This window comes from Barbatula barbatula, assembly GCF_947034865.1.
Source record: "Barbatula barbatula genome assembly, chromosome: 6".
Lineage (NCBI taxonomy): Eukaryota > Metazoa > Chordata > Actinopteri > Cypriniformes > Nemacheilidae > Barbatula > Barbatula barbatula.
In genome coordinates, this window is record NC_136765.1 from 14,733,096 (window position 1) to 14,759,108 (window position 26,013).

General features: G+C 38.8%; 2 protein-coding genes across 3 annotated transcripts; one reads left to right on the forward strand and one right to left on the reverse strand.

Annotated features, from left to right (window-relative positions):
- Positions 1-396: 396 nt before the first annotated feature.
- On the reverse strand, positions 397-5,561 carry LOC306895857 (transmembrane protein 151B; the record flags this gene model as incomplete). Its single annotated transcript, XM_079459398.1, has 2 exons — positions 397-1,944; positions 5,457-5,561. The coding sequence occupies 2 exons, from the start codon at positions 5,559-5,561 to the stop codon at positions 397-399; spliced, it is 1,653 nt and encodes a 550-aa protein (XP_079315524.1).
- A 774-nt stretch (positions 5,562-6,335) lies between these two features.
- On the forward strand, positions 6,336-21,462 carry rpap1 (RNA polymerase II associated protein 1). Of its 2 annotated transcripts, XM_079457890.1 has the most exons (25): positions 6,336-6,801; positions 7,129-7,277; positions 7,354-7,446; positions 7,555-7,744; positions 7,815-7,970; positions 8,101-8,325; positions 8,918-8,968; positions 10,747-10,856; positions 11,220-11,318; positions 11,475-11,576; positions 11,846-12,013; positions 12,093-12,272; positions 12,492-12,626; positions 12,864-13,034; positions 13,568-13,725; positions 14,012-14,170; positions 14,737-14,932; positions 15,107-15,216; positions 15,991-16,186; positions 16,303-16,449; positions 16,778-16,920; positions 18,971-19,733; positions 20,052-20,228; positions 21,127-21,183; positions 21,310-21,462. In XM_079457890.1, the coding sequence occupies exons 1-25, from the start codon at positions 6,636-6,638 to the stop codon at positions 21,451-21,453; spliced, it is 4,245 nt and encodes a 1,414-aa protein (XP_079314016.1). In that variant the 5' UTR covers positions 6,336-6,635; the 3' UTR covers positions 21,454-21,462. The 2 variants fall into 2 exon arrangements, with proteins under 2 accessions (XP_079314016.1, XP_079314017.1); XM_079457891.1 differs by lacking the exon at positions 8,918-8,968.
- Positions 21,463-26,013: the final 4,551 nt, after the last annotated feature.

Here is a 26,013-nt window from a genome sequence, read left to right on the forward strand (position 1 = left end):
CGAGAGTCAGAAAGCTCACAAACTTCGACAAAACTACCTAATTTGCATTGCGAAGATGAATGGATGTCCTAGACTTGTCGAACGACTTGAGGGTGAGTAATTCATGGAAGAATTATAATTTTTCATCAGAGCTCCACTTTAAAGCTTGTCAATTGTTAGTAATGCAAATTATAAGGGCTGGTGTCTACTAATAACATTTGTAAAACTAGCCCTTTGATTTCAAAGATTTGTTTAGTGTTACGCTGAATCAGACACATTCTAACTTTTCACATATATTAGCAAACAGCAAAACAAAGTTTATGAGAATTACACTTCATCCGTTGTAGACTACTTGCTTCCGCAATCATCTTCTGTGTGATGCAAGTATTTCTTTAGAAAGTCAACTTCAAATCCACATTAAAGCGAAGTCTCCACACAACAGGAGCCTCTGCGGACATAATATCTTCTCACCTCTGAGGAGTCCCCGCAACCCTCGGGCCGATGAACTATAAGGACCGGAAAAAAGCGAGCATCCTGGTAATTGGGTGGGCTGTCGTTGAGGGCCAGCTGACTGGTGTTAGACCTGCTGCATTGCTCGTCCATGCAGCAGCGCTCAGTAAGCGTGCTGCTCCGGCTCCTCCACAGTCCCACAGTGCGCCTGGAACCGTACATACGACACAGGGAGAAATGGGAGGTGTCCAGGGACAAATGGGAGTGGAATGTGTGTCGTGAGAAAATGGAGGAACAGCTGGAGCTAATGGTTGGCCGTCTTTGTCCACTATCCTGTCGGAGACAGTGTTCACAGTTCTGCACCAGCGTTCCGTAACTCTGTGCTGGGTAGCTGTCCAACAAGAGGCGGTTGGAGGAGATACTGCTTCTGCGATCCGACCCCGAGGCCCCTAGGTTCATCAGCATGGCCTCCGAGTAGCTCGGTATGAGCTGGTGGTTTGAGCGAATGTGCCATTCTAGCTCCGTGCTGTCAACCGTTTCTGCTCTCGGTAGACAGTAGTGACTGTTCCTCAGAGTAGCCACATCTTCTGGAGATGGGCTGTTGTTGCTGTACTCCAACCCGAAGAGTTTCTCAACTTGGTAGTGAACGAAAGCAGTACGGTACTCGATTAGCACTCGAAGCGGCCAGGAGAGCATGAGCAGAGCTGCCATCCAGAACGTAACCCGTGAAGTGTACCACGGCAGCCGATCAGGATCTACGTAAGCAATGAGGTGCTCTTTGAAGTCGACGTTCTTCAGGAGCATGCCTTCACGGGCTTCCATGTAGTCATCCAGACCCTCGATTTCAGAGAAGAACCTTGCCCTCTGGTTGAGATAAGCATTCTCGGGTCCCGCTCCTGCGAAGCTGAAACACTTGGTGAAATGCAACCGTGTCGCTGCGTGACCCTCCAGCCCATGTAAGTTTCGCGAAACGTCCCTCATGCCGCAACGACTGTAGTCGAATTCTCCTTCTGCCACATGCGTGTTAACACGCTCATGGTAAACCTGTGTGGTGGTGTAGGCATCTCCGTTCCTGTACCGTGTTACTTGTCGAGTTCGCCGTACAAAGTGATAACTGATGGCTTTCCACCAAACGCACGGTCGTGCATGGCGCATGCGCAGAACCCTCTCATACACACTGTCCATGTTGGCCCTGCACTGGAGCTCACTGCGGGAGCGGCAATGCCAACATTCCATGAGGTAAACGGCGTAGAGCATGAGCAGGAAAGCCAAAGGGATGTACACATAGCCATCAGAGCAAGGGCTGGCATTGAATTTCATGGAATGACCTCTGAGAGTCTTCATGGAGGCACCGTGGAACATACTGGAGGAATCAAAGCTAAGTTTTGTGACTTCAGTGAGCTGACACCAAGCTACGGCACCCAGGCAGCAGTACATGAGCAAGGAAAGGAGGAGGCAACGCCAGTATGTCTCACGGCACATAGAGGCACTCAAAGACTGCTTTAATGGATGCTGCTACATGGAACAAAAAAGATGCAGAGAGAAAGGACCATCAGCACATTGTGGTGCACTAAAGTCTTACAATCAATGAAAATGGAATAAAAGCATTTTTGTTAACTGAAATGAAAACAGAAAGTATCATGCGAGAAGATTTTAAGAAAAATCTTAATTAATTTCTATGGCTTTTAAACTAGAAAGTGATTTTGTTTTAGTTTTTGACTTGAAGTATGTTATACATTTTGAAACCTTTTACAACTGCATTCACTGTGTTTTGAGGCCATTCATAAGTTTTGACATGCCCTCACATATTAAAATGTGATGTTAAGATATTTGAAATAGTCCTAATAGCACTAAAATACAAAAAAGTGAAAATCTTCTAATATAAAATTTATTGGGCGGAGAAGACAATAGTCAACCACAACAAACATGAAACTAAACTGAAAGGACACATAAAGAAAAGTAAATCGAAATTGTCCTTAGTTCAAAACTACTGTATATACTGTGTGGCCCTAATATCAACTTTAAAACTTGAAAAACTAAGAGGGAAATAGAATAAGTAAATCAATGAGAGAATTGCATCTATTGATCTCAATGCTTCTGATATGATACACTATTGGTCGAAGGATCATAATATGTCCTCATGTTTCTCATATATAATGTTTCTTTTAAGCATTGTTCTTTAACCTCTTAATTTACATATCTGCTGAATAAAGTGCACATTGGACATTGGTAGTCTTTAAAATGCAGTTATTTTATTTGTCTTTCAAGTAGTCTTAAAAATACAGTTATTTTATTTGTCTTCCGAGTAGTCTTGGAAGTAACAAATGGGGTTGTTAAACCTGGCCTGACCAATTAAAACTGGAGTGGAAACCCTTGGAAATTATTTTTTAATGTTTAATTGTTGTGTGTGTGCCTTGTCAAAAGTTACATACAGTACAAATACAAAACTATATTTTTTAAGGAGCCATGCTGTATGGGTGGTTTTCCATGTCTTATGTTATTTTTTTGTGTGTTAAATCAAATTTGTTGTTGTTAACCACAGATATCAGTTAACTAGAGACTTCCAACAATATATACTTTGTCAAGATTGTTTAGGATCTGAATTGGATATTAGGGTCATAACACTCATATGCATTACAAAACTAAATAACTCTCACTATGTTTGCATTATTGCAAAACGGACAAGAAATTTGAAAAAAATACACCTAGAGGTTTCCGGTGATATATAGTTTGTCAATATTTATTTAGGTTTTGTGTAGGATATAGGGTTTTTACGATATAAAATCACTTTAGCCCGCCTGTGTGTCCTTAATTAATTTGTACTTTTACTACATTTGTCCTATCGCAAAACGGACAAAGGATTTTAAAACTAGAGACTTAGAGCTTTCCAACGTTATATAGATTGTCGTTTTGTGTAGGATATCTTCAAAGTAGACTTCCAAGTAGAATTAAAATTCCAAGGAGTCTTCGAAGCAGTCTTAAAATTCCAAGTAGTCTTCCAAGTAGTCTTAAAATTCCAAGGAGTCTTCGTAGTAGTCTTCGAAGTAGTCTTAAAATTCCAAGTAGTCTTCCAAGTAGACTTCCAAGTAGTCCTCCAAGTAGTCTTCAAATTTCAAGTAGTCTTCGAAGTAGACTTCCAAGTAGTCTTTGAAGTAGTCTTCAAAGTAGTCTTCCAAGTAGTCTTAAAAATTCCAAGTACTCTTCAAAGTAGACTTCGAATTAGTCTTCCAAGTAGACTTCGAAGTAGTCTTCAAAGTAGACTTCGAAGTAGTCTTCCAAGTTCCCTTCACATCACTGGAGGGAAACAGATTTTAGTTAAAAAGTGAGAGGTCTGACTAGACTGAGGACTTTTTTTCTAAATCAGGTCTTTTAATTCATACTTAGCACTGACTGATGTCTAATAAACTCTATGATAAGATCTTAAGGGCTATAACTGATCTGTGTGGTTAACAACAACTAATTATACTATATATATAAATTATAGTTTTGTATTTTAACTGTATGTTCCTTTTGATAAAGCACACACACAGTTAAACATTATTCTTTCAATGAAGGATGATAATTTTCAATCGTTTCCACTTCAGTGTCAATTGGTCAGGCCAGGTTTAACAACCCCATTTGTTACTGAAAAGTAGAATGATGGCAAATACGGTGAGTTCACTTAATTAAACGCGCTTACATTTAAAACTAACATAATGACCTGAAGTATGTAAAAGTATCGGAGATCACATGGTTCATCTAAGTGTACGATACAGTTAATATACAGCGAGTGTCTGAACAACAGCTTATACCACCACTTTTGATATTTATAAGGGTTGAAAGGCTTTTAGGTGAGGGAGTGAGATGCAACATCAATAATGGAAATCCCGCATGAAAGAGAATACGGCAGAAAACAGTCAGCAATTCAAAAGGATATTGTAGAAACGACTGCTCTTATCCTCACTCTATGGGATAAGTGAAACTTTGGACGTGATATGATGATCTAAGATGCTTAAGCAGATTACAGCTGCCCTGATAATGATTTTATGAATGAATACCAAGCATAAATGCAACTGCGTGATCCCTAAAAAAGCACCAACCTGCACAGAGAAGAGATGTTCTTTCATCAACCTTTGTTTTATTATATTTAAAAAGAAAATAAATGAATGTCACAATTTGTATGTATTTTTGTAATGGGAATCAGGATTGCACATTAAAGGTAAAATGTAATAATAAACAGTTAAATAATATTGTTTTTTTAATTTGTAAATTATTATTATTTAGTTTTATTGAAAATCACTTAGAACCAATAGTGACAAATGTGACACTGTTGTTCAGCTGCAAAATTCAAGCTCTACGGTGGAACAGGCTGAAACCTCCATTTAAAGGGGTAAAGACATTTGCTGGATTAAAACTAGTTTTGTTTAATATGTATACCTAATAGTGAATAGTTCTCACACACATAAACATTTCATTTGTGTATCTAATGCTTTAAACAATGTTAAGGGACAATAAAGCATTGAAAGTACTGCTGTAAATCACTGTGACACGGACAGTATATAATCTGTAATCTGTATAATCTGACTAAACACATAAACTACGCAACTGCAATGAATATGACAACACATTTAGAGCCAAATATTATGAAATGATGTCATTATAAAACTGCATTAAACTGCAGCGGCATTGATTTTAATAGCACCACAAAAATTAACCAGGGGTTTCAAACATACTTTTGCTTATGTACCATTTAGTCTAATGTATATTATAAGTACAACATCTATGTGTTTTTGTTGTGCAGTAATTCTCTGACTACTGCAAAATGACCAAACAAATTTTATTACAGATGAAATAACGTTAGACATAAAATGAAGTACATTAACATAAATGCTTTAATAGTTTCTGTTAATAAAAAATGTAAATCAGCTTACAATAAAACTATTTTACAGTGAACTGGAATATGCTAACCCAATGTAAGAACATTCTGCAGCCTACCAGGAAATCTAACACATCATCCGATGGCAGCAATCATAAGGCTTGTCTCATACCTCTTCCAGTACATCGAGACTGGACGGTGTCTCCGCACCACCATCCGGGGTGCTTGGCGCTGTGTCCTCCGCAGTCGTATCAGTTTCTAGATCTAGAGACAACATCCTGTGGCAGGTATGACATTGCACTTAAATATTGTATCTGCAATAGGCCGCTTTGACTAATAGAAATCGCTTCAAGACGTTGCTTATACCGGCTCTGCTGTGCTCGGGATGGATGCCAGGGGATCCCGCGCTGGGTGTTCCCATTCAGGCAGACTGGGGGCGGAGACCGCGGGGAGACTGCGGAGGACAGAAAAAACTGACAAGTGCTCTCGAAAGTCTGATAGACAGCCAAACATCTACGTGAACAATAAAATACTGAATTCAGTGAACTGCGAAGACATCGGGTATAATTAACTAGTGCAAATGCGTGGGTTGCCATGTTAACACAAATAAATTGTTGTGTTCATCATCCATGAAATTCACCACAATCGTTCATTTTTTCTTAATGCAAATTCACTGGAGCTTCAAAGTTTGAAGTGTCATTTCTGTCTGACTGACTTTTGAGAAAGTGCCAGACACTGTGTATGTGTCAGATGAGACCCTGCGTCAGGCTACTGCCAAAGTCATTTGAGTTAGGGCAAGATCACTCAGAGATGGGATTTAAGCCATTATGTCTGCAATAAAACTGCAATCCACTAAGATATTTATTGACCAATCATCATCACAATTAGCTAAATATTATATTGGTGTTTTTTTTATCTATCTTACTGCGTCAAGTAACCATCAAATTCACGTAAATATTTTACATGATGTAATATCAAATGTGAGTTTTTATTGGCAATCAATTTAATTAAAAAAACGAACACAAAGACTTTTATTTTGTAGTGAGTTAACCCGGACATTGAATCATGTCGGTGAAAGGCATGTGTTTAGGTTACAACTGAGCATAGCATCTGCCGAACAAAGCTGTGAAATAAAATACACGTTTCCACTTATTATCGGATTGTATGGGACCTTTCCACCATTGTTGTTTACATTATTGCAACTTACGTGTTGAATTTGCGCTGTCTACTAAACAAACTTTTCTGCCTGCGCCAGTGCAAGATGTCACTGACAGTCTAAGGGACGCATGCTGAATTCATATTTTGCCACTTACCCCTGAAACAATAGCGGCATTTATTACGGGAGAGTGGGATGTTGCGACGTCCCAAACCCACAGACAGTGAGGCGGATCTGCTCGAGCAGCAGCAGGAGTTTTTGACAGCGGACAGCCGCTCTGTTACTGTAGTTAAGCGTCCTGATAAACGCAGAGGAGACGTGGAAGCTGAGGATAACCAGAAAGATGTCGTGACTATAGAAGGTGAGTTGAAAATAGTGTCATCGTAGATGTGATGTTGGTATTCAAGCAACTTTACTGTCAGTACACGCCCCCTTTTTGCTTTCATGAAAGCATGCACTTGACAGGCATCAGATGATTCATTACACATTTTAGCAGTGACTTGAAATAGTGCAGAATCTTAAATATTTCGAATTTATTTTTAATGTCACAGTTATTGCAAAACTGTATAGATAGTCTCTCTTGTATCAACATTTTTCCACCTCATTTGTACAGTATACGATCTGTACACAGTATCTGTTTGAATTCTTAACTGGTTCTTTTTCATACTGTATTTCTACCTACATTCAGACCTCCCTGATCAGATTCCCACCCTGACACCTGCACCTCCAAAAAAGTCACGTTTTAAAAAGGATCGAGTGCGCTTTGAAGATGAGGACCCAGAAGAGCGACTGGACAGACATGATACTCACATCAGTGCTGTCCTCTCCAGGATCTTTGTGAGTAATCTTAGCGGTTTTGTTATATCTTCGAAATAATTCAACATGATGCATCATTTAAATTCTCTTTATGTAGGAGAGGGACACTAGCGCGGTACCCGTGTCCTTGCCAACATTCACAGGCACTGCTTTTCCTAAAGTTCTACATCGGTCTGTCGTAGAGAGTGAGGTAAGATGAGGTTTAAACCATATTACAAGAGCATAATTCCTATAAAGTATTCGTCTGTTTAATTGTTCTTTTGTCTGATCAAATCTTAAGCGTTTTCTGTGCACTTAGGGAATGGAAAAAGGACCAAGAGGAAGAAAAAGTATTTTTGCACGTCAAATTGCAGCACAACGAGCTAACAAGGAAGGTGCACATAGTTTAAACGGTTCACGGACTAAAGATCAGTCATGTGGAGCAACAAATTTTGCTGTCTTACCATTGGAGAGTATGGACACTGTGCCATCTAGATCAAATGTTGTTGGTAAGTCATTGTTCATCATATTTTTGTTCATGGTTAACTAAGGCATCATCTCACATTTTTCTTTTGGTAGATGCTGTAAATTCCTTGCTAGTGTCGGGTCAAGGACTTGGAATTGCTAACAGTGCCATAGAAACGATAAAAATCCATCAGGAGAACCAAGCAAAGCTGCAGGCAATGTCCCAGAGTGAGATACTGGAGGAGCAGGGGAGGCTGCTGGCACAACTTGGTGAGCTGGATGTCATCTTTAATTTTAAAGATTCTGGTACCAAAAAGCTCTTGCTTGCCAGAATGTAACTTGTCACTTTTGCCATTCTTAAGTTGGTAGGTACTTAGATCTCCCATTTGTGTTTTGTCAGACCCTAGATTAGTGGACTTTGTCAGATCTCAAAAAGCACAGATAACTAAATCCTCTGAGTCAGCATCCGGGCCTGGGCAACAGGAGGCTTCCCTGAATAAATCTCTGTCTAATCGCACGGCATCAGCGCTAGATTACACAACACAAGCTCAGGAAACTTCTGCCATAGAAGATGATCAGGATGAGGAGAATAAGAACCTGCCTGTAGTTCAACCTCCAATTACAGGTGAGATTAATTGTTTAATTTCACTCTAAGGTCCACATCAAAACAAAACACACATACAAATAAAAACAAAGACGCATTTTTTAATATTTACAGAGGAAAAGCGTACACATTTGTAATTATGTTTAATTTATTTGACTGAATAACTGTGCTGCAGGATTTATTCTATGAAAAACTATTAATAGGGTTTTTGGGCGGATCCGCATGCATGCAGCATTGGAAAGTAAAATCTGCCTAATGCACCGGATGTGGTCTTCTCAATCTCGTCAGCTCAAGTGCATCTGGACAAATTCCAGTTTTTTATTTAAACTGCACTTGGAGCTAGCCACAAATATCCAGGACTGTCCGCTTGGCAGATCTGTCCAGCTAAGCTGAGCGCTCCAGCACGCTAAGACACATGCATCAATTTCACTTAGTCTGATTAGAGCATAGCTAGCTGGAGCCAGCACCTATTAGTTTTAGGGTATTAGAGATAAGAAAGACTCACTGAGATTTATGGATGAGGTACACTTGGGGTCAATGTTTAAAGAACATTGTTTCTGTAAATGCACTGCAGTAAGCATGTGATGTTCTGTTCATTAATGATGGGCTGTAGGATTTTTGCCTGGCGGACGAAAAAACCCAAGCCAGAATATCCTCAAGACAGGTAAAACATTACATTTACATTTAGTCATTTAGCAGACGCTTTTATCCAAAGCGACTTACAGATGAGGAAACATTGGAAGCAATTATAATAACATAGGCAACAAAATACATAAGTGCATCAAACTAGTCCATTAAAGCCTAGCACAGTATACAAAGCTAAGAATAGTGAGGTTAGTAAGTGTTTTTTTTCTTTTTAAAAAAGGAAAGGGAAGAGAATTAGGAAAAATCAATCAGCGACGTGTTGACGGAAGAGATGCGTTTTTTAAAGATGGCAACCGAGTCTGCTGATCTCGTAGCAGCTGGTAGATCATTCCACCAATGTGGAACAGATCCAGAGAAGGTACGGGAGAGTGATTTTTTTCCTTTTTGGGATGGTACCACTAGTCGTTGTTCCTTTGCAGACCGCAGTGATCTGGCAGGAACATAGATCTGCATTAGTGAGTGGAGATACTTGTAGGCCAGGAGCATAGCTTTGAACTTTATGCGGGCGGCAACAGGGAGCCAGTGTAACCTGATGAAGAGCGGAGTTACATGTCCATATTTAGGACCCAGCATTAAATTGAATCTCCAAAAAGCACATAAATCCATTATTAAGGTAATCCAAACAACCTTAGCAGGTTAAATGAAAAGTTCACTTCAAATGTAATGTTTATTCACTCACCCACATGTCCTTCAAGCTGTCCGTGTGTTTATTCCATCTATCGGAAAACAAATTTAGGCTACTGAGGAAAGCATTCCAGGGCTTTTCCAAAGCTTTTCTTTTTTACATATAATGGACTTGAACGGGGGCTGTATGTTAAGGTCCAAGTTTCAGTATCATCACAGCTTCAAAAGGCTCTAAACGACACCAGCCGATGATTTAACAATTAGTAATTTTCCAAGAACTTATTTTTTTAAATACTTTATAAACATAAATAGACGACTTCCGCATTACCCAATGATGTTGAAAAGTTTAAGTGTGATGTAGACTTCAAAAGATTTAAACATCCCTGATATGCACACAAACTGACCAATTTTGCTCAGACATATAACGTGTCATTCAACATCTAAGAACTTTTGAACGGTCTTTCTCCACACTCGTAAACCCTATGTCGGAACTGCGTGACCTTCCCAGCATGATTACGTGGTACGTGACGTTGTCGATGCACTTCATGGAGTCACCTCGAGGCCATGCAAGCCATATATTGATGTTTAAAAGATATATCATTTTTTTTGTTTTTTTGAAAATTACGTATTGTTTTGCTAGACAACGCCCTTGTTCATTGGCTGGTGACATTCTGAAGCTGCGATGAAACTGAAATTTGGACATTAACCAACATTATATGTAGAAGACCCCTGGAAAGCTTTCCTCATAAGCCTCAATTTGTTTTCGACAGAATAAATAAACATGCGGACGGCTTGTATGACATTGAGTGAATTTTCATGAAATTACTAAACTTCTATACTATTCCTTTAATAAATGTGAAGTTACAGCCACATTGAAACCAAAACGTAGTACATATTAGCACTAGAATCAAATATGGTGGCATATTGATATCTTCAAATCGAATCGCTTCAGGCATGTCTCGTGACTAGGTATCGTATTTTGCCAGGAAACTTGCATACATCCAGTATGGCATGGGGTAAATAAACTATGAGAGAATTTTCATTTAGGGTGAACTATTCTTATAAATCCCTAACAGCTACCCATAAAGAGCAGCACTCACATTTCCTTATGAAAATAGTAACATCTAGTTATAATACTGTTATTTAAAATATTTGTTTTGCTTGACTTTACAGAGCTGCCCATTAAGCCGCAGAAGAAGTGGTTACACATGGACAAGCTAGAGCCAGAAAAACTGGAATGGACAAGAGACCCTCCTCCTCCCAAAAAACAAAGCACCAAAAAGGTACAAACCATAAAAACCTGTAAAGAAGGTTAAATTCGTGCTAGCTAACCAAATCACTACTAAGAAAGTTAGTGATGACTAAACAAAAACAAGGACCCTTTAGCAACTTCATAAGAATGAGAACCAGGAACCACCCAGATGCCACATTTATAACAGAAAAGAACTGTTAAACCATAATTTTAAAGCTGATTAATATACTGAAATCAGGAATTGCTTCTGGGCAAGTGTCGTTTACGTCTTGCAAAATGGTCTGTAGTTGTGCCTTAACCACCCAGAACACATTATCAACCGCAGTTGATACAATTCAGTATATCTAGTAAATGAGTCTGCATTTGTTTGAATTAACGCTTCATTCAATTTTAGGCTATGCAAGCCCGTTTCAACTTTGCTGGTTCTCTCATCCCACCCACTGAAGACTTGCCCACTCATTTGGGTCTGCATCACCATGGAGAGGAGCCAGAGGTTAGTGGCTTCAGCTACTGACTGGTCTCTATTCTGGCAGTGAAATAGAGCTGATGCTACGTATTTAAAAAGACGTTTGTATTAGTCAGAGGCAGACGCGTGGAGTGGTTGCTTATGTGTTATACTAAATAAAATTTTCTCTTTTTTCTGTTCTAGCTGGCTGGCTACTCGCTGCAGGAGCTTTTCATTCTCTCTCGCAGTCAGCTGAACCAACAGCGCAATCTGGCAGTCAGCACTCTGGCTAATGTCCTGACCAAAGTAAACACAAGTGCTTTAGAATGATTTGAAAAGCTCTAAAATCTACTGTTCACCACATGAACATAGCCGCGCAAAAACACACTGTATATAAATATGACATCATGTTTACTTTCATGATGATGCTAATGGAGGCAAGAAAATTTTGCTAGACTTGATATGACTCGAATAAATTAAATGTGCCACATTTTCTATCTCATTCCAGAGTTTTGGTCTCTGTTGTTTATCATGTTCTTAAGAATAACATTTACATTTGGCTTGTTCACCATCAGGCACGTGCGGGTGAGTACACGTCTTCTCTGAAGAGCAGCGTCTTGTCTTGTTTGTTGGATGCAGGACTGCTCTTCCTTCTGCGTTACTCATTGGATGACAGCGTTGAGGCTGTGATGTCAGCAGCCGTGCATGCCTTGAATGCTCTGCTGGTTTCATCTGACGATGAAGTAAGTGGCAGTGTCATGTGATGTTTTTCATGATATGCAAAGATTTGTATAAATATAGATTTTGTTCGCCCCACACTAGGAGTGCTTAGACAGGGCCTTTCCATGGCTGCTTGGGACAGCAACATTCCCTCTGCTGCCCACGTCTCAGGAAGATGAAGATGAGGATGATGAAGGCATGGACGAGTCCATGAAACCAACCGTTAAAGAGAAGGAAGACAACAAGACCGATCATGATGTTGCAAGGCAGGATGTCGTCAAGGTAACTGGGCTCTGACATTGATTTCTAAAAACATGTAGTGGTTCAACGAGAGATGGAAAGCGTTGAATGTTGGACTATCTTTTACCTGGTTAATGTTTCCACACAGTTTTTTTTCTTAGATTTGCAATTAAAATTCAGGACACATAAATGTATATACCAGGTTGAAGGTAAAATCCCAGAGGGGTTCCTACGCGTATTAAATCCCTGTGTTTCTTTCAGGGCTTTCTGAAGATGCAGGGTCTTCCTCGGCTCCGTTATATTTTGGAGGTTGTGCGACCGTCTCCCCGAGTTGTTCTTGATATTCTGGAGATTCTGATCCGAATCGCTCGTCACTCAACTGCAGCAGCTATACAGGTAAACATGAGATGAGATCAGTAGTGACGTTACACCTATTATAAAGACCTAAAGAGCTATTTTTCTAAACATCTATTTACGGTGCAATACTGCCAAGGTCATGGGTTTAATTCTCCTTATATGCATTGTAAAATATATAGCATGACTGTATAGCTTAGGTTGCTTTGGATAAAAGTGTCTGCCGATGCATTCATGCATATACTATATAATTGGTTTAAAATTGTCTTTTTCTCTTAGATCTTGGACTGCCCACGGCTGATGGACACTGTGATTTCTGAGTTTCTTCCAGGATCATGGGCTCCTTATACTTCACAGACTGCCTCATCTTTGTATGGGTTGCCTGTTGCCTTGGCGATGAAGCTACTAAATGCTCTAGCAAGTGCTGGGCGGCATGCTTGTGCTCGAATTGTGAGTTTTACAATGGGTGGAATAGGTTAACAGTGTTGAGCACCCACTAATTATAAATAATTATGATACTTATGACAAGAATGACATACTTACACTTTAGGATATAATTTTGTACAGATTTCTATGGTCTTTCTGTGGGTTGTTATTGTGTGACCATATTTTAATAAATCCTCTTCGTCTCCTCCTTGAAGGGCTAGTTCACCCAAAAATGTTGCCATAATTTATTGTTTTTTCATTATTATTATTATTATATTATTTTTTAAATCAGTTTATGACTCTTTCTTTTTTGAAACAGAAAAGAAGATATCTTGAGAAATGTCTTTGTGATTTTGTATTAACACAATGGAAGTCAATGAGGTCCAGTGTTGTGTGGTCACCAACATTCTCCAAAATATCTTGTTTTGTAGTCTACAGAAGAAAGCAAGTCATACAGGATTAAATAAAGAATGAATTTAAGGAAAGTTCTGATGACAAGTTTGCTTGAACATTTTGTACATTTTTGGATAGCACTAACTAGTATCTATGTGTCTCAGCTGAACTCTTTAGGAGGTAAAGAGCTTTTGGCACGTTTCGTGGTTGTTGAACCATCAGAGATGTTGCTAGAACCAAGTGAAGCTCTTCACTGCAGTACAGAGGCACTAAAGATGTTCGCAGTGGCCGCCAGCTATGGACAAGCCTGCAGTGTGTACACGTGAGAGCTTCTATCTGTTTTTCTCCCGTTAAAAAGTGTAATCCAAAATGTTTATTGATTCTGTCTTTATAATTAGTAATACAGTGATAACTGTTGAGAATACATTTAAAGTATTTGTCTGTAGTCACTGTGCAATGTATTACATTGCATTTGCATTTATGCACTTTCCAGATTCTGTAGTATTTCAGTGCATATTTACTATTATCAAACCAAGGACCTTTGTACCTCTGACACTGTGCTCTACCAATTGAGCAATTGGAACAATGCTCTTCTTCCTTTATTCTAGGGATCTGTATCCTGTGCTGGTTCAGAGGTTGCAGTCTGGGAATCGTGCATCATCTGAGGCTCTAACTCCTCTGGAACTGGACAGAGTCAGAATTCTGCTGGTGCTACTCACTCAAGTCACCCACACTGCAGGCTGTTGTGAGGCGCTACAGAGAGGCAGGTATGACTCGACCTGTGTTTTGAAACATGGGACATAGGCTTTATTCGTGTGATCAGAAAATAAGTAACATTATAGCACAAAGCATTATAACAACACTGATACAGATAAAAATATAAAGAAACGTTGTCAGATTATCATCTACACATAAATAACCATTTGAAAAATATATCATTTCTTTTCAGACTGCTATTGAAAGGATGGTCAAATTTAGTTTAATGGTACAAATTGCTGTTACTGGTAGATTCACCAACAATTTATTTACAAGATCTATTGTAACAAATATTTAGCTACTTAAAGGGACAGTTCACCCAACACTCAGAAAGGTATTTGGAAGAATGCTTGTAGCCAAACAGTTCTTGGCCTCCATCGACTATCATAGTAAGAACAATTACAATGGTAGTCAAAAGTGCCCCAGAACGGTTTGCTTTTCTACATTCTTCAACATATCTTCTTTTGTGTTCAATAGAACAAAGACATGTATTAAGCGTTTTTTTCCTACTATGGTAGTCAAGATGTCTTGTTTAATATTATCCAGATGCAGTGTTGATACAGTTGTCTATTGACAGTTCTCAGGGTACAGAGTGTCCTCCACCCCCTCCCATTTCGTGGAGTCATGTGACCGGCCTGCAGCCCACCGTCATTGGTTTACTCAAAGGCTGTGTAAAAGCGCTCGACAACCCAGGGCAAATGTCAAGCGCACTGATCTTGATTCCCTCCTACCTGCTGTTCATGGAGGCTTATTATTCACAGCTTAGTGTGCAGGTAAATGTTTGTGAGAAAGTAGAATGGTTAGAATTAGACACCTGGCACATTAGACACATTTTATAGATCACTTTATATTCATAGTTTGCTTTGCATGTCCTCGATTCTACATTTTTCACTACGAATGATACTCAAAAATTGAGATAGAAGGTGTATAAATCTTTTTTTTCACAGAGCTCTTTCCAGCCAGTTCAGTGTCTGCAGGAGCTAGAGTCACTTACCTCAGACGTGTTGATGCCACTTATATCCCATCATGCCATACGAAATATGACCAGTAGCTTCAGGTGGGTGAATGTTTTGCGTTCTTAAATTGACCCAGTAAAACTCCCATTAGTGTATAATATGTGCTCAAGACACATTGAATTAATCAAACAGTCAAACAGACAAAACGGATTAATTCAATGTGTCTTAATCACATATTATACACTGCGGGGAGTTTTTAGACACTTACTTGTGTTCATAATTTTTCCATATTTTTGAATGATAATCAACTAATAAAAAATATGAAATAAAAAAGGGAACTATAGGAATTAGGTTGTAACTAATAAAAAATACATTAAAACTTTAGATGTTTTATCATCTTCAGTGTAGTCACCTTTTGACTAGAATTTGCAGAAGCAGCTTCTGAAGGTCTCACCCTGAGATGCTTTTTAAATAATATTAAAGGAGCTACCATCTATTCTGTGCTCTTTTTGGCTTCTCTTTCTTCATTATTCAGTCAAAGTCATCCATTTCAAAATCATTTTTATAAAATAAAATGTTTGTTTTGTCATGTAAAAAACATGATTGTTTGCAAAATTATATTTTGTCTAATAAACTAATTTCAGACATTTAAGCACACACTTTCAGGTCAAACGTGTTCTTTAAATTAACAAGAAACATTTTATTCAAGTGTCTGAACTTTTGACCAGTAGTGTACAAGATATTATAAAAGTTCTATAGCACAAGATGTGTACATTAACATAAGAGAAACATTCTGTGAGATGAAACTTAACAAACGGGCATGAAAAAAATTGGATTTGATATTAAAGGATTGATATTACCTTCTGTTGATACAGGTCCAGCTCTGTGATTTGTAACCCTGTACTAAGTGCTGTGGGTTGGGAGGTCGTTCCCAGTCTGCCTGGGCTGGGCTGTTCTAAACTTAAGAAAACCAGCAATCTGACAGGACCCGACTCTCCCTTGCTCCTCCCCACAGCTCTCCTCCACCTGCTGAACACCATTACCTCCCTTCACAAAGGCTTAACTAAAAGGGTAGGTTTGTTTATATTGTTTCACTGTTAGTCGAAAACAAAATCAACATCAAGAAGTTGGATGCCAATTTGTGATAAAATGATATCTATTTTATTGAACTCTCTTTCTCTCATCAGTTTAGTTCTTTCCTCCTGTCAGACTCTGTTTTGAATTATCTGCGCTCCTGTGTTGGAGTCACGCCCCCTGTGTCACTCACAAGTGCCTGGATCCTGCGTCATGAGCACCACCTGCTGTATTTGCTTCTCAGACTGGCACACAAACTGGTAACCTGTGCATTTACACAAACAATTTCACTAGATTTCTTCTGTATACATTTCTTTGCCTGGTAAATGATTTAGATTGTGTTGTGACCAGTGGCGTACCGCAAATCAGTGAGGCCCCCCGTAAAGCACAAGATGGGGTCCCTCCCACCAAGCACCTGTTGCAACAGCATATCCTAAGCCTGCATATCTGGTTTTGCATGCAGTAAATGTCCCGTACGCCACTGGTTCTGACATTATTGATTAATGTATTGTATACATATATTCATATGGCATTGTGCTTTGCTATCATTAATTGGATGATTTAAAATCTATAACGGCAATGTCTTAGGTCCCAGTTGACCCAGAGGTGGCCAAACATGCCTCTTTATTTCACCAAGTGTCCTTGGCTCTGTTGCCCTGGCTGCTTCCTGGCAGTGAACACCTGGCACACGAACTCATGTCCATCCTGATCTTCAGCCACAGTCTCCTTCCGTAAGTCTGTACGGAAGTCATACATTTAGTGTGTTTTTTTGTTGAGGTCAGATTTTACATGTCCAAACAATGGTCCATGAGTTGGTTACACGTAGGTAAAAGCAAATAACATACTCTTGAGATTGACAAGGACGTTTATGTCGCTTTTAATGTATTTTTTTTGCAATTAGTATTAAAGTTATAGTTCACAATTTACTCATCCCCATGTCATTTCAAACCTTTCTGACTTTCTTTCTTCCTCAGAAAACAAATCAAGATATTTTAAGAAAGTTGGTTACCGAACAGCACTGGACCCCATTTACTTGTATTGTATGAACACAAAACCAATGCAAGTGAATGGGGTTCAGTTAACACAATTTTTCTAAATATCTTCTTTTGTGCTCTGCAGAAGAAAGAAAGTTATACAGGTTTGAAATTACAAAAGGGTGAGTAAATGATGACAAAACTAAAATGTTTGGGTGAACTCTCACTTTAACACCATTTCTAACTCATAAAGACTATGGCTCTGTTTCACAGACACGGCTTAGCTTAAGCAAGGACTATGCCTTAGTTGAATGAAGATATTAATGTCGCTTTTATAAAAATGACTTACATTTTACAAGAATACATGACTGGTGTGCATCTTCAGACAAAACAATGGCACTGATATCTTTTTTATAATATATATTTAGTTAAGACAGGTCACTAAGACAGGCCCTGTTTTTAGTTTGGGCCTAGGCTTATGCCTTGTCTGTGAAACTGGGCCAAAAACTCACAAAGAACTCAAAGTACTTGCTTCAAAGCCAATTTGTCTTCCATTTTTTTGGCATTCAAATTGCTAAATATTTTCAAACAATTGTATAGGCTCTTTCATCACATTTTATTCTTTTTAAATTTCTTCTGTTGTGTTTCTTCTATTGTGTGATTTGATAAGAGTCTTACCTTAGCTAAACCTTAACTAAAGCTTTTGTATTATTGTATGGAGTCAAATTGTTTACTGCTTAATTCCAGTTCCAGTAAGTGTTTGAGTAAGTGCCTAAAGATTATACAGAGTGCAGTTAAATGAGAAACGACAGGACTTCGATGGATCTCTGTGCTGTTCTATTGTGTTGCTATGATGTCAAATGTAAGAATTATATACTTGAGAATTAATGGAGCTCTCCAAGAACAGACTTATTGGTTTAAGAAAGAATAAAGCTGAATATCTTTCCAGTCTTAAAGGAACAGTTCACCCCAAAATGATTTACTTAGCCTTAGTTGTTCCAAATCTGTAAACATATTTTTTTTCTGATTAACATATAGAAATATACTTTGAAGAATTCTTGTAACCAAACATTTCTTGGACACCATTGTCTAACATAGTAGAACAAATGTAATTGCTTTATACATTTATTTGTTCTGTTGAACACAAAATAAGATATTTTAAAGCATGTAGGAAAGCAAATCGTTCTGGGGCAGTTTTGACTACCATTTTAATTATTCTTACTATGGTAGTCAATGGTGGCCAAAAACTATTTGGTGTTAGTTTGACAGTATGTTTAGATATCCAGCTTTATGACTTTTAAGAATGCCCTTATTTATGGATCTATGTATCAGTCCAGTTTTTCAATTTATAGTTTCACATCATGCTCACAAGAGGGCAGCAAACAATGCAATGTAAAATGAATTGCAAGGTTTATTCCATTGACAAATTAACCATAGCATTCATTGTTTGTTAAAGGGACAGTTCGCCAAAACATTGAAATTCTGACATCTTTTTTTACTTTAATGTTGTTCAGATCCTGTATGTGGCTTTTTCTTCTATGAAACACAAAAATAAAATATTTAGATAAATGTCTCAGTGGCCCACACATGTTGTGTTCTGCAGTAGAAAGAAAGTCATACAGGTTTGAAATAACATGAGGGTAAGTAAATGATGACAGACTTTTTATTATTGGATGAACAATCTCTTTAAAAATCATAACATGTGTATCTTGACTTTAATAAGGTATCAATTTGTCTGAACATGTCTGGAAAGGCGTTCTTAAACTGTACAACTCTTAAGTGTAATCTTTCGGTTTTTATTTTTAAGTGAGGGTGGTAGGGGTGAACCAGAGGTGGCTGCGTTGGCTGAGTTGCAACTCCAGGAGAAGACTTTACCAGGTACTGGTGTTCTGCTGCGCGACGCTCTTCTTCATCTGCCGTCCATTCGTGGTTGTTACCTCACCCACCTTGCCCATATGGAACCTGCGGTCCTTGCTTCCCGTGACCGGTACCTTGGCAGAACCCCCTCCATCAGCTCTCATTTCCTACCTGAGCTGACAGGCCCCTCCCTGCCCTCTGATTGGCCCTTCTTACCGCTCATCAGTTTGTATGAGCGAATGGGATTGTGGGCTGGAGGTGGACAGCAGGTTGACTCTCTTCCGGTGGGTTCTTTGGAGTCGGTCACTCATTGCCTTCAGTGGCTGCTGGTTCTGGAAAGCTGGCGGGAGCAAGCTCTTAGCGTGGTGCCTCCGGTGGCTAAGTTAGCCCGACTAGCCTGCGTCTTTTTGTGCTCCAGTGACCTCTTTCTGGAACGGCCCGTGCAAGAGCTGATGTGGGTGCTGTTTCGTGGACTGACGCGGCCGGACCGGCTCGAGGCGCTGGATCTGGGCTCGCCTCCACCAGGCTTGGCATCTTTTCATGACCTGTATTCGGCTCTGCTGGCTCAATATGAGGCCGTGTCTTTTGGAGACCCTTTGTTTGGCTGCTTTATGCTGCTTCCGCTGCAGAGGCGCTATAGTGTCTCCATGAGGCTGGCCGTGTTTGGCGAACATGTCGGGATGCTGCGATCTTTGGGCGTCTCGCTGCAGCAGGTAATGGGCTACTTTTCAACTGACATCCAAACTTACTGTCTCAAAAGATAAAGCATAAGTTTCAATCCCATAAAGCACACATACTGATAAATGAATTAACGGAATGCCCCCTGTAAATGAAAATTATAAGATTGATTGTGGGCATTTGGGTTCAGGTTAGGTTCAGATTTGGGCTGTAAAGTTTAGTTTTCAAGATCGCCCGATCTTGCAAAATTTCTACATTTCACAAATTGGTTTGCTCAGGATCTACCAAACTAAGTTTGTGAATAAAATTAGGAAAAACATTACATCTAACAGAAGTTTGTTTGTCCTGCACAGTTGCCTATTCCACTGGAGAAGTTCACGTCCCCCATGGAGGACTCGCTTCCACTGTTGCGGCTGTATTTTCGGGCTTTAGTAACTGGAGCTCTGAAGAGGAACTGGTGTCCTGTGCTTTATGTGGTGGCTGTTTCTCATCTCAATGCATTTATGTTCTCTCAAGATGCAGTGGCAGAGGTAAATTACCTGTGTATTATCACTTTGTAATAATAATGAGAATATGTAAATGTAGACTTAAGCCAAAGATTTATTCATGGGTAAAGAATTACTATCATGTCTTCCATGTCAAACTCAAGGGGCAATATTCCGGTCTCTGTGAATTGTTCTATATAAAATTCTGCAAAATAGGTTGAGTGACTGCGTCCCGCCTCTTTACCCATTTTCGATTATCCGGGAGTGACATGACGGCCGGCTCAGCCTACTTTAGGCTTCGTTATTACTCCCTGCCAACCTACGGGTGACGTCACGGACACTATGTCCATATTTTATACAGTTTAAGGTCAAACTCCAATGACTGTGAAACATGTAATTGGACTGCACTGTTTTTACAGACACATGCTTATCTTGCATAAATACTGTATGTTTAAATGTGCAATGTGTAATATTTAGGAAGCTCTACTGACAGAAATACAATATAATATACATACAGTATATGTTCATAGGTGTATAAAGACCTTACATAATGAAGCTTTATGTTTTTATTACCTTAGAATAATCTATATCTAAACAGGTCCTCTTACATGGAATTCACCATGTTTTTTCTACAGTAGCCCACAACGAACAAACTGCTCTACAGAGTGCATTTCATAAAGATTTTTTGCCTTCGGTAAAGAAGTGAAAATGAACAACATCTTTGTCAACCGCCATAGTGCTTCGAAAGGGAGGGGTGGACTGAGCTTTTGATTGTTATTTGCCACCTAACGCTAGATCCCGCTAAAATCTCCACATTGGACATCTGAGATGTCTCAAATGTTGTTTTTATAAATGAACTTTGTCATAAATAGTTTTTTGTATTCTTATTCTGTCTGTTTCCTGTGATTTACGACCCTGATCGTTTGATTAACATTCGTTGCAGGAAGTTGAGGTTATACGTCGGAACCTGCTCAGAAAAACACACTACCTGACAGATGAGGTATCACACAGCAATCCACCATTTATTTAAAGTCTTTTGAAGAGAGATGTCTGGTATCATCTTCTTTTAATGTCTCTCTTCTTGTTCTTTTTGCTTTCATTACCTTGTCTGTTTCTGTTTCTCTAGGTGTTGAAGAAACACCTTGTTTATTTCTGGCTGCCACAGCAGGATGCAGAGCTGGGCTTTAGCACCTATGAACAGCTGCCCGCCGTTCGTGCCCACAGGTTGGAAAGCATTCTGGGAACAGAAGAGAAAACAGGAAAGAGGTGAAGGAGAAAACAGTCATACATCGGTCCATCCCTGGTTGATTTGTGATGCAGTCTCTGTGAAAAATAAAAATTGAACGTGTATACATGATTATGTGGTTCCTTGCGTTCTATGAAATTTTTCAGCAAAAGATTTTTAAAGATGGTCTTTATTCAGCTATTTTAATTCAAAATTTACTTTTACAATAACAACTGTACAAGAGCAGTTAGGCCGAAACCTAACACAGAAACTGCAACACAAATATTTGTTTTGATCTTTGATCGGGTTATTCATAGGAATATCACTTAGTATCTTTAAAGTTCTTTTAATCACTTATAAAGCTCAAACGGTTTAGCCCCTACCTACCTAACAGAGCTTCTATCACACTACAACCCATAAGATCTCAAAACTCTGAAATTTGATACCACCTAGAATAACTAAATCCACCAAAAGGGGTCGAGCTTTCTCATACGTAGCACCTAAACTCTGGAATAACCTTCCCCACACTATTCGAGGATCAGACACACTCCCAATTTAAAACTAGATTAAAGACACATCTTTTCAGCGAAGCTTGCGCTTAATGCAAAATATGCTAAATAAACCAACGGGAGACTGCTGACATTAGATATTATTTACTAGAATAATTTAACTTGTTATATTAACACCATGTACTGTGTTTTACCTTTCTTGTGTTTTTCGGTTTTTCTTATTTTCCCCTGTAAAGCTGCTTTGGAACAATTCACATTGTGAAAAGCGCTAGTTTAATAAATGAATATCAAAGCACAGTTTAGGTGTTGTCTTTATTTTGACTATACGCGAGATGTCAGAAAGACATACTGTATCCTACATGTCCCACATATGTGCCATTCCAAAAACTAAGCTGGGAAACAACCATACACTTGTCACAATACTTGAATTAACGTACCACAAAAACAACTTGAGCAAAATCAAATTTAGAAAATGCCTGGGGCTAAATGCGAACAAAGGGGTATCTGTTCTTTGTATTGAACTTCAACTTAATCTTTTAGATCTGTAAAAATACGATAAAGCCGCAGCATTCTCTCTTTAGCTTTCACTGCAGTGGCCCCCAAAATATTTTAGCTTCTAAAACACAAGTGTCATTGCAGAAGATGCAATATGCAAAACAATACATTTGGGGAAAATATATTTGCATGCTTTCTGAAATTTTCTGTATAGAATGTCCTACGGTAATGTGATAGCATTATGTCACCTGTGTAAAATCACAGGGAATTTACTTGTATCCAATAAAATGGCCTTGAAATCATTTGACTTTCGTCAGGTTCCTCTCGAAGACAGAATGACAGACTAACCCCGAGCTATTACTTTATGGAACTGAGCTGTCGTGGTTATGCATCCTTTTGTCTTGATTTTCTAGTCTAGTTCCAGAATCATGACAGAGCCACATGTTTTGTGTGGAGAGAAACATATTCTTGTGCGGCCACGACATAATGTGTTCTCTGCGATCTCGTCTTTGGCCACGCCCCTCTTGTGTTTCACTCTCTATACCTGTCCCTTGTTCATTACCCTTTGTTAGTTCCCCTTTATACTGCCCTTGTGTGTTCAGTCCTGTGCGGATTTGTTTTGCTTCTGTTTGCATCACTTGCATTCAAGGTCGTGTCTCTGTTACCTGCTACCCTGTCGTCTTGGAGTTATTTAGTTATGTTCCTGTTCGCTCGCCCATCTTGGGTTTTTTGTTTTATATTGAGTTATTCATTATTGCACTGCTGCCTGCGTTTGGTTTCTTCTCCCACCCCACAACCTTGACACTGAGCTTTGTTCACGGAAGCCGCACTTGAATTTTCTTGAGAAAATTGAAGCATCTTTTTATTAAAAATAACATTAACCAATTATTTATAATTCTATAAACACATTATCAGCAGGGCACAGGAAAGACTCTGCCACGTCTTACTCTTGTATAAAGCGCTCATGTTTTGCTGTTGCAAACTCTCTGTAAATGTCATCAAGGAATTTAATAAAACTGATGTCAAATGAGGAAGAGTGGGAAGAGTGCCTGTTGCTGGTAAGACTCTTGTTTGCTGCTTCAGGAATGCTGAACTTTTGTTTGCCAATAGAAGACAATGAAGCCTCCTGTGAGATTTGCTAATGCTGGTCACACGGTTCAGCTGACATCTGGTTTACATTATATCACAGGCAGGGGGCACTGAGTTTCACTGCGGCTCCTGTTGACAACACAACATCTCAAGCCCAGTGCCTGTCAGTAAATCCTATTTGTCCAAATTAGTTTTTGGGCCAGACTCTTTAGTCATTTTAAACTTGATGCTGCTACAAACGGTGAATATTTAACTTTGAATAAAGCCACCTGTACCTTTTGTAGGTGTATTCTTAATTTACTTTTAATTTGAGACACAAATGCATTGTGCATTTACACAGATGCAAGCTTTCAGCACCCAGAAACATGAACATAACTTTCATTGATACTTTACAAGTTTGGCTTACACTCGGAACCTGGCAGTGTGATCATACTGATATTATAGCTCTTGTTTGTAGCATTCCTCATTTGTAAGATGCTTTGGATAAATGTTAATGTGATGTAAAAGATCACAGACTGGCAAGTATGTACTCATGTCTTTGCGATGCACGGGCCGTCTGTCAGCGTTGCCATTACTCACAGTTTAATACAGAGTATTAAAGCTGATATCACCGTACGGTACATCCCATGCAGTCATGAAATAACCCAGCAGTGTCTTTTGTCCAATATTTACCCAGCTGGGGTCAAAAACAACCCAGCACTTTTTAGAGTGTGTCAATACAGTATACATCACTCACAATTCCATCACTTGTCATTTGGAGGGAATTTTGTTATAGTTCACAAATCCAAAAGGGCCCATCGTTAAAGAAAAACACTCAATTGAAAGTTATCGGTAACACTTTACAATACGGTGCTATTTGTTAACAATTAGTTTATGCATTTGCTAACATAAATGTACAATGAGCACTACTTCTACAGCATTTATTAATATGAATCCTTGTTAATTTCAACATTTACTATGATCAAATGTTGTCACTGTTAACATTAGTTAATGCAACATGAACTAACACGAATCATTCGCTTAATAGGACTAGGTGTTATAATCCCACTATTTCAGCACAGTTGAATTGCCCAATAGGACATTTCCCACGACTTATGCATGACAAAGGGAGCAGTCAAGAATATGAATAGAGGAAAGGAGGTCTGAGGTTCCACTGTGTTCGTCGGGTAGGCATCCTCTCTATTTGTCACTGGTTCCTTAGGGAGTTCCCCCCACGGTCACTCAAATAAATGAATGCAACAAAAACGTAAAATCTAAATACTGTTTGAATTTGTCTGTGTCACATGACAAAAGAAATACTAATGTAATTATTCAGAGCTTTATAATAATGTTTAATAATAATGTAACCTTTTATCACATTTGTAAAACACTATTTTGAAAGTTTTATTTTAGATTGTTTACAAATTATTTATTTACAATTAATTGTTTTTATAAACAGTTATTTAACATGTACTTGCAAAGTTAGAATATAATATCTAAAGTTGACTTTCAAACTAAATTTTAGCCAAATATTTCAAGAGTATAATACGTTACTGTTTTCAGCCTTCTTCCTGATATGAGGCTTGAAAACACACACATCCGATTATTTTGTGTCTTTAATTGACACCGAATGTGCTAAGATAAGATTTCTGTGTAATATTTAATAGTGCCCGTGGCTTTGTGCCAAATTTGTGGTTATAGCCCAGATGTGCTTCTAACTTTATTATTGGTCGTGAATGATGTTTACATGCCCACAGGCATCCATAACACCATTGAATGTCCTTTTCCTGTTGTGTGGTTACACAGGCCTACTATTTTTCCCACTCAATCGTTCTCTGACGGTGTGCACTTGGTTGCTAGGATGACCTTCTTTGTACTGATTTTTCCTCAAACTACTCTAGTTGTGCCTTGCATTGTCCGAACTTAACTCGTATCTGTTAAAGCATTCAGCATCCACCGCTCTTTCTTTACATTATTAGTTTTAATTTCATACACACAGACACCACACTATACTGAAAATAGGTTGGACATATAGGGATTGGAGAAATCAACCATAAAGAGACTAAATTGATGTCACCAGTTCATAATGTTATTATCTGGGATTGTAATTCAGTGATTATATTAGACGGGGAGATGGTGCTCTGGACAAGTTTTCAAGCCCCTGACAATACCCTCATTAAGGCTAGAAGAATGTCGAGGACGGTCTAAAAACAAGCACAGGGGAAAATGTTGCCGGATGTCTGTAGGTTTGCTTGCAGCGACGTTCTCATAGTCATCCTTATCTTCAATTAAAAGTTAGACGTAGCAACCTGGTTCATGTCATACACTCTCGAAAGGAAATATATTCAAGATGCATATTTTAACCTTTTTGGGCAGAGAAGATAACATGTCTCTATTGAGCAATGAAACACAGTCTGTTCCTGACAAAAAATTGAGTTGAACCGCACGTGCACAGAGATTCAGTTAGATATCCACGGAGTGAAGTGTCAAGCAATACCATAAAGAAACAGAAAATCCTTTTGATTTAGAAATG

Bases quoted from the DNA above. Each gene is read 5' to 3' on its own strand.
- rpap1 (XM_079457890.1), top strand. From the start codon at position 6,636: ATGTTGCGACGTCCCAAACCCACAGACAGTGAGGCGGATCTGCTCGAG. The intron at 12,273-12,491 runs GTAACTGGGCTC...TGTTTCTTTCAG, and splicing joins CAAGGCAGGATGTCGTCAAG to GGCTTTCTGAAGATGCAGGG. The intron at 16,450-16,777 runs GTAACCTGTGCA...GCAATGTCTTAG, and splicing joins TCAGACTGGCACACAAACTG to GTCCCAGTTGACCCAGAGGT.